This window comes from Falco peregrinus, chromosome 4 (genome assembly GCF_023634155.1).
Source record: "Falco peregrinus isolate bFalPer1 chromosome 4, bFalPer1.pri, whole genome shotgun sequence".
NCBI lineage: Eukaryota > Metazoa > Chordata > Aves > Falconiformes > Falconidae > Falco > Falco peregrinus.
Genome location: NC_073724.1, coordinates 95,914,177 through 95,929,762, shown reverse-complemented (window position 1 = coordinate 95,929,762; position 15,586 = coordinate 95,914,177). Strand labels below are relative to the sequence as shown.

At 37.0% G+C, this 15,586-nt stretch overlaps 1 protein-coding gene across 3 annotated transcripts in view; it reads left to right on the top strand.

Moving 5' to 3' along the window:
- Window positions 1-15,586, top strand: part of NBEA (neurobeachin) — a 509,659-nt gene that overhangs the window by 451,674 nt on the left and 42,399 nt on the right. For all 3 annotated transcript variants that reach the window (XM_027792046.2, XM_055802616.1, XM_005241160.4), the window contains 2 exons: window positions 97-249; window positions 9,855-10,022. In XM_027792046.2, coding sequence (XP_027647847.2) covers window positions 97-249; window positions 9,855-10,022 — 321 coding nt within the window. The remainder of the gene's footprint in view (window positions 1-96; window positions 250-9,854; window positions 10,023-15,586) is intronic.

The window sequence follows — 15,586 nt, the reverse complement described above, 5'->3', positions numbered from 1 at the left end:
GCTTTAATGTCTGCTACAACAGAGCCTGATTCTGGCAGCACCATTTAGCATCTCTGTAAAAATGTAAAATCTCATTGTGTTTTTTCTCCTTGCTAGGAGTTAATTCCAGAGTTTTACTACCTACCAGAGATGTTTGTCAACAGTAACGGCTATAGTCTGGGAATCAGGGAAGATGAAGTAGTCGTGAATGATGTTGATCTCCCTCCGTGGGCAAAGAAGCCTGAAGATTTTGTCCGTATCAACAGGATGGTAAGATGCACTTTAGTTTTGCCTAAGTAAGGAGTTCTGTGTTTTAACAAGATGACCTAATGCTATTTTTCATCTGTTTAGAACTAGATTTAGAGAAAAAAAAATAAAAAATGAAGGAGAACTTGTATTCTGTTTTGCTTGACAGAACCCTTTATTTTGCAATGGATTTTCCTTCCATGTGCCTAAATCATAGAAGATGGAATTCAGTTATTTACTCTCTCATGAGAAAGCATCCGATGGGCATGAGCTGGACAATATAGGTTAGCCTGGAAAATTCAAGTATTTTCCCTCTCACTACCTTCTACATAAAAAAATTTAATGGATATTACAAATGCTGATATCTTGCGAGATTATTATATTCCTTACTTGACTGAAACTATACACTTTATCAGGGAGGAACTGGAAGTGTAGAAATGTGAACCTAAGCCAACAACTTCAGTCTCTGAAGAAATTTTGCAAAACAGCTGCTCTGATGTAAATTACCATGAAGTCTGCAGAACTGAAAGCACTAAAAAGATTTATCTACATTGTATATTTTTTGCTTTAATTTAATAAATAATGATTTTATTAACAGTAGAGTTAATATGTACATATGCTTCTAGTCTTTTTTAGGAAAAACCAAGTTATGTTCTGATGATTTGGCCAGCTATATTTCAGTTTATGGTTCTATTCTGGGAATGGATCTTCCTTAAAATGCATATTGCATATCTTGCTTATAGAGTCAGGACTACACTTTCAATAAGCTATGGGTTTCCATACAGTTGCATAACTTCTCAGCTTGTGCATTATTTCTTACAGTGCTTTTGGGATAGATACCATTGGAACTACAGCAGTATTGGTTTCATTCTAATCAGTTTGGCAATTTACTTTCAAGAACTGTCTGTTTAAAGAAAATTTCCCTTCAGGAGTTGGTAGAAAAAATAGCCATATGAAGTTCAAAAGATTAGAAGAATATTATAAAGCCAAACTTATGCCTAGATAGATGTATATGATTTAGAAGTATCCTCTGTTAAGAACAGTAAACGGTTGACGTATGTACAGCAGTCTCCTGAGGGAGTGATGGCAACGTCATCACTTGAGGCATATGAAATGCACTACACAAAGCATGAGAAATGTGTTCCAGGGAGCGGTCCTTCACTGGCAGGGAGAAACCCAACAACATTTTCCTTCTTTTCCTTGGCTGATCTCTCTTATTGCTGCAAATATTATAACATTCTTTTAAAAAAACAAGTAGTTGTCACAGCTGGTGACAATAAATCAAAGAGCAATTTTACTAGCAAAAAAGGAGGTGACCTCAAAAGATGACTACATTCCATCAGTGTCCTCAGGTGTGGGATGTGCAATCACAGGTACGTGTCTCTGGAGTTCCCATGCCACTGCAGGGCGCCCTTTTTTGGATTGTGGCTCTGGCTAAACTCAAACTGGGCTCAGGAGTAAGCACCCTAAAGTTGACCAAGAGGTTTAGTTTTGACATCTGTAAGAACAGCAGTGTGATACCTTAGTGGAAAAGAATAAACAAGCTGCCACCTATTGGGAAATATAATAAGAGATGCATATTAATGACTCCCTTTGGGTAATTTTATAAAGAATGTTCCTTCTTGTATCCTAAATTGTGTTTTCTCCATCTTTCCTTTCCACAAAGGTGGAATGATTAATAGGAGCGTAAAAGCCACTAGGTGATAAGAGATCATTGAAGAAGAGCTTTAGCTTTAGGTGTTTTTATATGTACTTTTCTTATTAGTTTATATATAGTTTATATATATATATTAGCTTATATATAATTTTTATTACAGGGTTTTTATTATATTTTTTTAAAATTTGATTTCTCTCATGCAATTTCTGCTATTTAGAAAAGAGCATAGGAGGTCTCTTTTTTTTTTGTGCTTTTGAAGAAAAGAGATGCTTGCATGAATTTAGAGCATAACATTTGTGCCCTTCAGGACAATACTTTTAAGAAAACCTGACAGTTAAAGGCTGGAAACACCTTTTAAATATTAAGCTGTAATAGCTCTAATGACGGATTCCATAGATGTGTAAGTATGCTCAGACTGCCAGGAGACAGACAAACTGATGTTAAGGTTAGAGTAGTATTAGAATTACAGTCTTCAACTGAGTACTTTGCAGATTTCTAAAATCAGAAATGATCTCACTTATGTAGCATACCCTTCCAGTACTGTCTTCCACCCCTGTCCCCACAGATGTCAGCATCATGCCATTATTATACAGTTTTGCCTGGAGGCAGTTTCTGCATGGCCTTTATTCATCCCAGCATATACTTTTAGCAAGAGCATGATCAGTGGTTAAAATTCAGTTCTACACAGATACATGCTGTCTTCAAGTCTGATGAAATTCACAGATGATAATAAAGTTGGGAATTTCCTAGAAAACAGGAGAAAGAGGCATAGATTTATTTGAATTAGATGCAGAAAATACACTGAAAACCACCTTGGGAGGAAAGAATTAAAGATACTCAATAGTAAACAGAAGTCTGGAAATAAAAATAGTACTAAAAATAGAGCAGTAGCGAGGGAAGGGTGACAATGAGTAGCAATTAGATTAGACAGAACTCTTTAATTCTATATTCACCAGAAATAACTGTATTTTGATGCTATCTGTGGAGAATCACTGCATCACAGAGGATGTAAACAATTGTACCTGTCTATGGTCCTTTTGAGACTGCACCTGGAATACTGGATTCACTTCTGGGGGACTCGATGACAGAAGAAGTACTCACATTTGGATGAAGTTCAGAGGGTAGAAACAAAGTGAATAACTTTGGGTTATTTAAAGAGCATGATATATGCATAGTTTTTTATAAAGCTTATTATAAAATAGTGAGTAGCTAAAGAAGGATAATCCCTTTCATGAAAATGCAGATAGTATGTGTAGTACGAAGTAATGGAATTACATTTTAAAAGTACGATAATTTGAATGTGCAATAATTTTATCAGAAAAGCTTCCTCACATAGGGTTTTAGTTGTGCATCCAGCAAACTGCCAGTATGCTGTCTTTTACTCACTAGAACTAGACTGGTCAAAATAACGAACAAGTATGAAGGGACTGGAAAGTTTGACATTCCCTACCTAACGTCTGATTCCATGTTTTGAACCATCCAGCAGATGTATTATTCAGTTAGGTCATCCGCAGGCCAAGCTTTGGCTGTTATACAAGAATCTATCTTGAGAAAAAAAATTACCCTGGGTGTGGTGCTGACGTGTAAAACACAGCAAGCTTGTGCAAGCCTGGAATTTCTACAGCAGCTTAGCAAAGCAAGCAGAGAACATGTTTACAGGAAGGCCACAGAAAACTGAGGAATATTTCAATTAAGTGTTATCCTGATCCCTTGTCTAATGAAATCAGCAGTAGTCCTTCCCTTTCAGTGGAAAGGATCCTGTGATACCTTGTAACATACAATGGGATCTTGTTTTTCTCTAGCTGACAATATTTTCTTCTGTTCATACATATTTTTTGCTTGCTGCAGGCATATATAATGTGTAGTTTTATGTGGGAGTAAATACAAATCCTTATATACAGCCTACTTGCACATTTATGAATGTAAACATTTTCCTTAAATAACAGCAAGAATCTCAGCATTTCATCCTGAGACTTACCAAAGCAAGTAGAGAACAGCCTAGAAAGCATCACAGAGGCACAGTGACATAAATCAACATAATTTAACCAATTGGTTAACAAGCTTCACTAAAATTCTGTGCAAATTAATAAATGGCAGGCAGGGTTTTGGTGCTGTTTTATGTGATTGTTCAGCTGGGTGTTTTACACTTCTAACTAAGCACAGAAATGGAGGTGGAAATAGTTTTCAATCAAAAGAGGTTCCTTTAAACTTGTGAGAATTAGACATTATAAAGACTGGAAAAGACATTCGGTCAAGGTACTTTTAAGACCTATTACAGTAGCTTCTAAAGCGCTCAGTGTATACATCAGGGATCGTTGTAGCAGTTTTATTTATCCATACAAGGCTAGACTGATTGCTACGGAGTTACTCATGAAACATTAATAAAGCACTATGTTCAATGCTAACATGATTATGGTCTGACCTCGGCGACGGCACAAAGGACAGAGGCAGAAAGTGTCCCTGATAACATTACCCTAATGCTGGGCTCATCAATCATAATCTCCCAGTTTACCAGGAAAAAAAAAGCACACGCATAAAACCTTCCACAGATGTGCATCTGTAGTCCTACTCAGCCTCCCAGTCCCCACAGACTCAGAGCAGTCCTGAGAGCCAGAAATAGAACAGATTCAGTCAGTAAGTCAAGCATGTTAAATCAAGGCAGGGAACACCACTGTGAAACACTGAAGCAGGGCTTTTATAATAAGCATTCTTTAGTTTTGAAACAAAAGATGCAAGATTGTGTAATTCATAGTTAATTATAATGATATTTTCATTATGGCTTATGCACATATTAAATTACAGATTACAGCCTTGAGTAATATGCATTCACTATAAATTATCTTTTTGAAAGACTAAATGGTGTCCTGTTTTTGTTATACATATTTTGTTCCTATTACATAACTGTTACTAAGATTGAATTTTCTTCCTGTCTGTGAAATGATTTATTTGCAATCTTTGCTGCCAATTACATTTTTGTACAGCTCCCTGGCTATTCAGAAGCATGCATAGTATTTCATAATTAAAGAGCTTCTTGAATAGTCATTAGAAACATCTATTATGAAACCTCTGTGCTATGAGGATCTGGAAGATTTATCTTTGCTCCTCACCGTTCAGCAGCAGTTGACATTCCTTTTTTACCAGATAAGCAGTAGATAAGATTTGATATTACTTCCTTAATAGTAACTTTGATATAATTTCGTGTATTGCCAAGGTTTGTTCTCAATGCAATTAAAACTCATTCAGCTAACAGGGTTTCAGTCCAGTTTGGAATTGGCAATGATTTTGATGTTTGTAAACTTTCTATATCACTGAAGCATCTTATTTACATCTTGAAGATGCTCACATAAAGGATCAGTTTCTGTGCAGACATCCCTGAATAACACAAATCTTTAGAATGTACTTCTGTGTCACTTTTATTGATATATTACTTTGTTTAAACAAAGGTAACTGATTTCAGATATCAGTATTTCCTGTTTTATTTTATGACAAGAGTCAGAGATTTTACTCTGACAGTCAGTACAAGAAATGGTAAATGAGGCAAAGAAGTATTAGGCAGACAGAATCTGTATATTCAATGACTGCGGAGGAGCACAGATGTAAGGGGAGGGAAGAAAAACCCAGCTCACAGGCTAAAACAACCAATGGTCTGCTTATTGAGCAGATCTACAAAACCAAAGTGTCTCGGAGTAGTTTCAAGAAAATACTTTTAAATATACTGAACATAAGTTAATAGCAAGCTACTGAGGTAGGAGTTCCTGGAGAGACAGAGAGCATATAGTTGTGGAGGGGAGGGAAAACAAGGCAGGAGCTGCAGAAACAGGGGGGGCAGGTGCAGCTGTGGTCCAGATGAGGGGCAGCATCAGAGCTTTCTTCTCTGATGGCAGAAAATACCCAGGTAACACATTATGTTGTGTTAGAGACTGGAACGGCATATTTTATAAATCCAGAACTCCTGATACTTTACACAGCACATAGCTTGCGTTAAAATAAAAACCAATATTTCCTACTGGATTCTCTGTAAAAAATAATTTTAACATCAAATTAGGATGAGCAAGGAGGAAAGTGTGCAGCATTCATACTGGACAAAAGTCTGAAAAGAGCTATAGTTATTGATTCCATTAAGCAGTAAGGTGGCTTATATTAATTCATATGTAAACATAAATTTACTAATATCTATTTATAATTTACAACAGCTACAGGTCAGATTTTCAGCCTGTGGAACGTGTGCATATACTTGCCTGCAAACACACAAACCCCACAGTACCTCTACTTCAAAATATGTCTACACTAGATAAATAATAATGCTTGCAATTTACCTATTAGCAATAAAATTCACTCCATTGTAAACAGTAACATGAGAGACTCTTTTCTCAAAACAAAATTAATGAAAAAAATACTGACTGGAATGATGCTATTTGAAAATGAAGCCCTAATAACAGTGGCTCAAACAAGTTCAGTTTGAGACTGCCTGAATAAAACTCTGTTTTCTGTATATTTTAATAATACAAGCTGGATATTAGCACATTTCTATTGAACAGTAAGACTCTTTGAGAACCACAAATATTATTATGTAATTATATAAATAATAATTATTATTGCTTTTTTATAAAAAATAGTTTCCTTATATTACATATTGAAAATATGCTCTAAAAAGCTAAAGCCTCCAAAATGCTTTGAATCCAAAATAGTCCTGAAAAACGCTGCTCTTTGGGGCCATCACCAGCCTATTTTAAGGATACTATCTTATCTTTTCCTGTATGTTGTTCCTACTGTACCTACAAATTATTTTTTACGCAGAAAATTCCATCACCCTATTCCCTACTGAGCACTGCATGTTCTTGAGAAACATAACATACTGTTGATAGTGAACAGCTCATAAATCTTCAGGAGGCACTTTACATAGAGGGAGAGGATGTTAGAGGAGATAGTTGGTGAAATATGCTCATTTGACCAAATTATTTATTTTTTTAAATTTACTGGCCCACCTTTCAATAGTCAAAAGTTTTTCTGTTTTTCCTGAAATGCTCTCCATATTCTAGAAACAGCAGTGCTATTTTTGACCAAAGCAAATGCCTAACACTTTTTTTAAAATTACTTTTTAGTAAATAAATAATAGATACAGATGCAAAAGAAACATAAATATGCAGAGTTCAGAGAAGGAAGAGAACAGTTAGGCTGCTCACTCTAAGTTGATCAGAGATGGATGCTTGAAAGACAACAGGCTATAAATTCTATTTTAAGTTTTATTACATACAAAGTAACATTAAAAATTGAACATTTAAAAGTTAGGAAATGCTTTATTTATGGTTGCTGTGGCATAGTTAATTTTATTCTTGCCTGCTAACCTCCTGCATGCTAAACGAGGTAAAAGTCCTTATGAAAAAGGCTATATGGGGATGATGTAGTTGCTAACTTTATCATGTTGCATGCACACAATACCCTATAATTAAGGATTTGGCATTTCTTAATGATTCATTTGGAGACATGCTTTGAAACCAAATAGTATTCATTGAATAGTATTTAGTATTAAGTAGTATTAATGCTATTTGCATAACAGTACTTGCCATTTGCATACGATGGCCTCTGATTTTGAAAAGGAAACAAATTTTTCTGTGGTTCTCTGCAACCATTCTTTATAGCTTCTTTTGGTATGCTGAACTTAAGCCCTTGAAAACTGAGCTCTATGCCATCTATTAAGCCTGAGCCTTCCTGTCCATTTTTCTCAGAAATAACAGTCACTGGTTTTGACAGAAAAGGGTCCAGTTTTCCACCAAAGCACGGAGAGTTCCTCTTCCATGTGGAGTGTTACAGGGAGAATGTCTGAGGAGCGGTTCCGTGATTACCCAGGGATGGATCCATGATTACCCATGTGGCTTGCACTGTCTGTGGCTATTCCTGCCCGTGGGGTGGTGTACAGGGGGTTGCTGCAGGTGGGCAGTGCGTGGCACAGTACTGCAGTGTCTGATGATTACATCTGAAGCAGCCTCCTTTTGATATAAATGAATAAAAGGAGAACACATTTTTCCCAAAGTTTATTCTCCTGTAAAATTTGTACTTTCCTGGGGCAGACATGAAACTGTCCTATCTGGAAAGTGTTTGTGCTGAGTAGTGGGACTGTGCTAGCTAGAAACAATGGAGGAATTAGGATTTCTCAGGGGAAGGAAAAAAAAAAACCCACAATCTTTGAGAATGAAAAGTATTAGATAATGTAATATAGAGGATTGCTGCCAGCTCTGTCTGTGTGCAATGAGTAGTAGTAAGCTTGACACAGATGTTTACATAATAAATTGTATTAAGGCTGGCATTTTTTCTTTAGAGCAAGCCAGGCTTTTTTCAGTGATGGGCATTGACAGGACACGAGGCAATAGGCGCAAAATGAAACACAGGGGGTTCTCTCTGGACAATGCTTTTTTGCTGTGAGCGTGACTGAGCACCAGCACAGGTTGCCCAGAGAGGTTGTGGATCTCCATCCTCAGAGATACTCAGATGCCATCTGGGTGCAGTCCTGGGCAGCCTGCTTTAGGTGGCCCTGCTTGAGCAGAGAGGTTGGACCAGATTATTTCCAGAGATGCCTTCCGAACTCAACCATTCTGTGATTCTGTAATTTTTTTTTTTTTTTCCTAACAAACTGTAGAGGAATGAAGCTTGGTTAATTAACATTGATAATATACAGCTGTGGGCTGGCTTCAGGGGCGGTGGGTTGGCTGATGTGGATAAGGTGCAGCTGTGGCTGGTTCTGTTAAGGGGTTGGGCAGCCAAGGAAGGGAGAGGAGGAAGAAGCAGAGACCACATGCCCTGGATGAGGAGAAGGCAGCAGAGGGACTGGCATGAAGATTATGCTGGTATGAGATGGTAAAAGACCTTGCTGCAGCTGGCTAGTTTGTTTGTGCTGTGACGACAAACTAATTGGAAGTTAGTTCCCAGATCTGAGAACTGAATTGTGCTTGTTCTAATCAAAGGGAACTGGTATATGATGCTGTACAAAATCAGGCTTGTGATGGGATTTGGGCAAGGGCACATGTAAAAACTTGGTCAATGAACCACAAATATTTCAATACCAGTTCCTCTTTATCACAGTTCTCTGAAGACAGTATTAGGAAAGAAGGAACGAGTGTGTTGGGATGCCATCTTAAATACATGATGAGTCTTTATAGGAGAATGATTTGTGTATCTGGGTACGGGCTCATGGGAAACAAGACAGATAGTCTGGTAGTGGGGTGAGGAGAAACTATGTAATTCCTTCAGCTTTTGAAAGCTCCAGTTCAGGCAATGATACCTACTAAGGATACCAATCGTGTCTGATAAAGGCACATTGGTTGGATCAGGCTCAGCGATAATACTATCATCACCTCCTCTGTCTAGAATGAAACTCTTTCCATATGCTGAGCAAAGGAGTATTGATCCTTGAACCCATTTTCAAACTAGCTAGTTGTGGCCTGTGTTTTCTTTGGTGAACAAACCTAATGTCAAAAACGAGTGTTAAAAAATGCTTTTCTTCTTTGAGAAATCAGTCACAACTTACATTTGGAATTCAGAACCTCATTTTGCTGATACAGCTTTTTAATCCTCAAGTTTCCGTTTTTGATTTAAGACTAATTAGTAATAGTTGGAAATGAGCTGGAAGATTGAGGTTTTGAAATTGTTTTCCCATTTTCATCAGTTTTTCTTGACAAATTACCAAACTTCTTGACAAGCCCCCAAATTAATAATTAAAACCCTTGCAGCTAGAGAAACCCAGTACCTGGAAAGAGAATTAGCATGACATAGAGTTGAAGGGAAGAATATCTTTTTAGTGTTTCTTTCTATATAATTAGTTCTGGTTTTTTATGTTTGAAAGATTTCAAATATATCAAGCCCAAACAGGAAATGTAATGATACCCATTATGTTTCCTCAGTTGGAAAAGGTAGGATGTAATTTAAGCATGAAATTGCAAGATGGAATTTACTTCCTAACTCTGAATGTCACTTGCAGGCCCTGGAAAGCGAGTTTGTATCATGTCAACTTCATCAGTGGATTGACCTTATATTTGGCTACAAGCAACGAGGACCAGAAGCAGTACGTGCACTCAACGTTTTCCACTACCTAACATATGAAGGCTCTGTGAACCTGGACAGTATCACTGATCCTGTCCTCAGGGAGGTAGGTGTTTACTGCAATTTCATTCTAAAAATGCTGTCATCTCGCAAGAAATGGTACTTTTCCCATCTTTCACTGTTGGAGAAAATTGTTGTGTGTGACTTGATTCAGAACTTAGGCCCTAGGTGACTTCAGAGGCAACTATTAACTGGCAACAAAATGAATGCCCTGAAGTATTTTGTTTGCGTGAAGTTACTAATATATTTAATGGTCAGTTATTTTATAGTTCATGTAGTAGAACTGAAAAGCCGAAAGAAAAACCCACGTCATAGTCATAGGGAAAAAATATCTAACCTATTCAGTCACATAATGTTGCTGAGAGTACGTATCTGAAAAAGGATATGTTTACTAGAGGGATAGTAGCAATTATTCAGATTATACTTGATTAAACAAAAGTAATGAAACTGTTACCAAAATAGAAAATGTTTGCTATTTGTGCATTCAAGTATTTGTGTCTTTGTATGTGTATGTTGAATATATGCACATGCACACGTATATATATGCAAGTGAGCATTTAAAATTTATTAGTGAATAAAAAAACCCCAACAACTAGCTATCCTGATACATTTCCTTCCAGTGACTGTATTTGTTTTTAGTAAGACTATTAACGTGAATGACCATTTTCTAATATCATCCATTCGTTGGCTAAAACAATTGAAATTTGGTGAAAAGTGTGAAAAAGCAACAGCTGCTAGATGAGTACCGCTGTGATGAAGCTGTAGACACAATCTTCCATTCCCCCAGATAGCTGCCATCTGCTGTATGCAAAACAGTAATAATTTATACATTGCCAGGCGATGTTTTTTTGTTTGTTTGTTTGTTTTCCAATCTTGGAAACAGAAATCTACAGATTTCATAAGGAAATCAATTCTAGAAAGCATTTATATTCAGCTAAATAATTGGGTTTTGGCATGTTGTTTTTAGTAGTGGTTATTGCATCTTGTTACGTTTGGTGGTTTTTCAGGAGCAGAACTAAAGAAAGAACATTCAGACTCCTGGCTTCCTAGAGCTGGATTTTAACACCATGCACTGCAAAGCTTTTTTGTTTTGTAAACAGTTAGTATTTGCTTAGTTTCAAGAATGGCCAGAATTGCTTTGATCCCACTGCCTCAAATACTTAAATTAACATGTACATAATGGATTTCTGGATTTAAACCTGTGAGCGCAAGAAGAGTCAGTAAGGTGCAAAACTGGAGATACTAAGCAGGGATACTTTTTAAACAGGTGTCAAGCGCCATGAATACAAGGGATTTGCATGGCTTAAGGTCCTGATTTGCATGGGCAGACTCCTATGCCTTGACTTTAAGGGTCTGCTCCCACAGAGCAGCTTGTAGGATTGAGGTCTATCTGTCTGTCTGTGCACCTTATTTAACATGTTATGACATGATGAGACTTCAGCTCTCCTGTGGCTCTACTTACATGCATACCTTGTCGTCAGAAATTTCAGGAAATTCACGGAGATGTTTTTGTTCACTCACTTGTACGTGTAGCCCATGCCCTGTCAGCCAGTAGCACACAAACCTGGTTTTAGGCTGTTTACACCATGTAAACTTCTAAAAGCACAGCTTAATGTTCATTGCCGTGAGTTAAATTAGTAAATAAAATTCATTGTTAGCAATGAGAAGACAACATGTCTAGAAAAAATAAATCCTCCTAATTTTTGTTAGATATAGATACGTAAAGTTGTGTGCATACATTTAAAAATAGTATGCTTTCTTTTCTGAGAGATCTCAGACATTGTCATAAAAAGGTTAAAAAATACTTTTTGTTCATTTTTAATCAGAAATTACAATACACGTTTAAATATATATAGATTTAGAGCTGCCTTCTGTTTCCCTGAGCTCTATTTTTGAAACTAGCAAACATTCTCTGGCCGGTAATAAAACATTTGACATCTTGATGATCTAGTAAATCGGGTATTTGGATGTCATGTTTGTGTTAACAAGTATATATTTTCTATATTCATTGGTGGTTTTTTTCGTTTGTTTGTTTGTTTGGTTTTTACTTCTGCCTTTTACTAGATACTCCAGAAAATAAATTAAAAGCAAAAAGATCTTGTAAAAGCCTCTGAAGACCACTTACAAATACAGAAATGTAAGGATAGGAACACTAGCACCTTTTAGAGTAGTAACAATTGTTTAGTATGTTTCTCAGTGGCAAGTGGTAGTGTCTGGCACCTTAACTGAGAAACGCTGAAATTTAAAATTAATTGAGCTTTGCAGTTATCCAGGATAATGCATCTCGGCATCCAAATGCTCTGGATGTTTATTTTCTAAATAAATGGAGACATTTTTGTTCTGTCGCACAGAGGATGGTGAATGTTCTCAATAAATGGCTGTAAAATAAGCCAATCAATACAACCTTATTGGCAGCAGCCATTATCAGACCAGTGGGCTCAGATATGGCAGGAGCCTCCTCAGCTGTGGCCGTAACTAATTCCATATCAAGCCCAGTCCCAGCAGAACCCATCCAGTGAAATAAGGCTCCAAATTAAAAACCCCTCCCAACTAGGTCTGAGCTGATTGGCAAACATCATTTAAAAAGGCAGATCCCTGTGACCTGTTCATGCTATGCCCTGGCTTTTTCATGTTCACCCTTGACACCTCACTCAACCACCGAGAAGTATGTTCTTAGCACTCTGTGAAGAGTGGTAAAGGAGCCACTTCAGTAGCCTTTTAGCTGGAGCAAAAACATTTTCAGTGGTGGGATAACTAATCTCTGCCATTCCTTACATTTTTCTCACATGCATGGGGGAGCCCTCTAAGAACTCTTTACTGTTTAACACTGGAAAAATGGCCATCCGGTGCTTTTGTTCTGTTTGGACCTGTTTAGTAGAAGACTCTCAGTCTGGGTTGCTTCATCTCTGTTTTGCAAATTCACAATGAGTGAAACCAGAATGCTGGGATAGCGTTAAGTTCATAGGCTTTAGAAATCTAAAAATTACATATGCCTGCCCCTGTAATAACTCTTTGACAACTTAGTGTCTGCATTGGATGGGTAAAATATACTGATTTCATTTAAACATACTGATTTTGATTTTTTCAAACAACATTGTGTTTTGCTGATAACACGAAAAATACTTGATCGCTATAATTTAGGCAACATGAAAATCCTGAATTAAATGCTCCACAGAATGTATAAAATTGAATTTTGTTGTTCAGATCTTTTATGATTAAAAATTAGAAAGTTCTCCATTTTTATCCGTTCTAATGGTCTCTTATTCTGCACATTGCAAAACTCTTCTCATTTTGTAATAAGGAGGAGGAAAAAATGTGTAACAAAATATTTTTCAAGCCCCAAATTATTTTTAATTGCAACTTTTTGTATCCTATTTGTAAATTTTTCCTTTTCTAAAGTAAAAGCCGTGAGGTGAAAGCCAAAACTTGAAAAACAGCTTAAGGATATTGATTCATTCTTACTTGACAGGTGAAATCATGATTGCAGCACTAACCACAGCAATTACAGCATTAAAATGTCAAGAAATTAGAGGTCAGAATAACAGATAATTTTCTTTCTTTTGTCAGATTAGAAATTGACATTTTTTGACAGCACAGGATCTCTGGCTGAGAAAATTATGACAGCTTAACTCATCTTGTACTTGTAAAGCAGTAATTGATAATGAACTTTACCATGACAGTCTTCTCCTGTGGAGAAACATGACAGAACATTCCCGGTACAAAGCCTGTATCTCTTTTTAATATGTAAACAGTAGTTATATTGGACATTAGCTGTTATTTGGAATTGTCTTTACTGTTAGTTTACATCATAATCTAAATCCTTTCCACTGGACAGATTTGGCTGACTTCAGGGGGTTGATGCTGAGAATGCTAATGTATAAAGAACAGTATCAGAAATGTAGTTTATTTATGGTGCTTTGGTGTTATTGGTTCACTTTTTTAGGAAAATACAGTTCCTCCCCTGGCTTCTCCCAGAATGTCTATAGATTTTAGGAGCCCCATTTTTTCTCAGACACCTGGAAATCTGGACACTCAAAAATCAATGGGGTTATGTTTTTTTGAAGTCAGGAACTTTTTTCTGTATGACGCAAAGTGTTGTGGCTGGAAGGGAACAGCACAGTTACACTCTTCATTAGAAAATGCAAAAGAAGAGCTAAAATTATTTTCAGTACTACCTTGCGGATGAAACACAAAATAATTAAGTGGACAGTTAATGCCCAATAGATTAATGACATATAGTACTGAAAGCACACTTAGTATGCAGAAAAGTACTATTTCAGTTTTTCTGTTTGTTTAAAATCATAGCCGGATCTCTATTTACTTTTTTTTAGGCATTCAACTTGCTTGTGATTAGAATTGTGATGTGTTTTGAAAAATCAAGTGAAACATTGTATTACACAGCTATGGGTTTGCTTTAGACTTGAGGCTAACTTTTTGTCATCCCTGTGTTCTGTGTAAGTTGTAAATAGAGCTTAGCAGTGCAGTGCCTTTCCTGCATCTTCACCAAACACTTGCACCCCCCCAATCCAACAGGAATTGCAAGGGCATAGGAAAGCAAGGCAGTTTGAAGCTACTGGGCTCAGATATTTGTTCTGAGCAGCCACCTGTCAAAATACCTGAGCATACTCGCAACTCACACAGCAAATTGAAAAATGATTAAAATTGCTAGTGTTTGACAGGCAGTTGCTGCGCCTGTAAACTAATCCTAGTAGGACAGTTTTGCTGGCAGCTAACAGAGCATATGGCCTATGCAATATTTATTTCTTTGGTGGTGACTTGATGTTTAGCATATTTAAATAATTTGAAAAGTCATAATGATGCAGTAGTCTTGCAAAGCTTTTCAGTTACCCTCATTTCTGGGTTTTATTTTTCCTCTTATATTTTCTTCTGTTATCTCTTTCTTTGATCTGACAGGAATAACAAAGCATCCCTCTGGATCTGCTATAGTGAAATATGCCCACAGGAAGCAGAGTAGATCACATCAGTTTTCACTTCTTTTTTTTTTTTTTCTCCTTTCCTTTCCCCCCCCCCTCCTTGCTGAAACACTCTTTGCTACTACAGAGGGCTGACATGATAGGGCTGTCAAGACTCAGCAAGATAGATATGTCTTTAACAAAGGGAGCTGGAATGCTAGCCTTTCCCTGGTGGCTGAACCTGGCAAATTTATGAGGAAAAAATTAACACGCTATTCTAATAGCACTATATAACGCTTTCAAGGTAACACCAGCTCTTGCAGCCATGTGCTTGTTCTTGCTTGCGCTCGGAGTTATTATTTATTCTGATTTCATTTTTAACTTGTTAGATCTTTTTCTTCTGGGCGCCGTTTCTTTGATGTGACAAGAATATCAAACCCACCCCTATGGATCTGCTTGATTGAATTGTACCCACAGCACTGGCCACTTACATGTTCAGTTGTGCTTAATTGCCTCCATACAAGGGATGGTCATCACTTCCTTCCTAGGAGCAGTCCTGCTTAGGCATGAATACGGATAGTGATGAAACAAGTAGGAAGCTGCAAGTAGTATCAATATCCCCTTTTTTTCGAAGTTAATTGAAGGAGTCTGTATAGCAAGAACAGTTATTCAAATGAAAGCGGTTATCAAAGTAGAA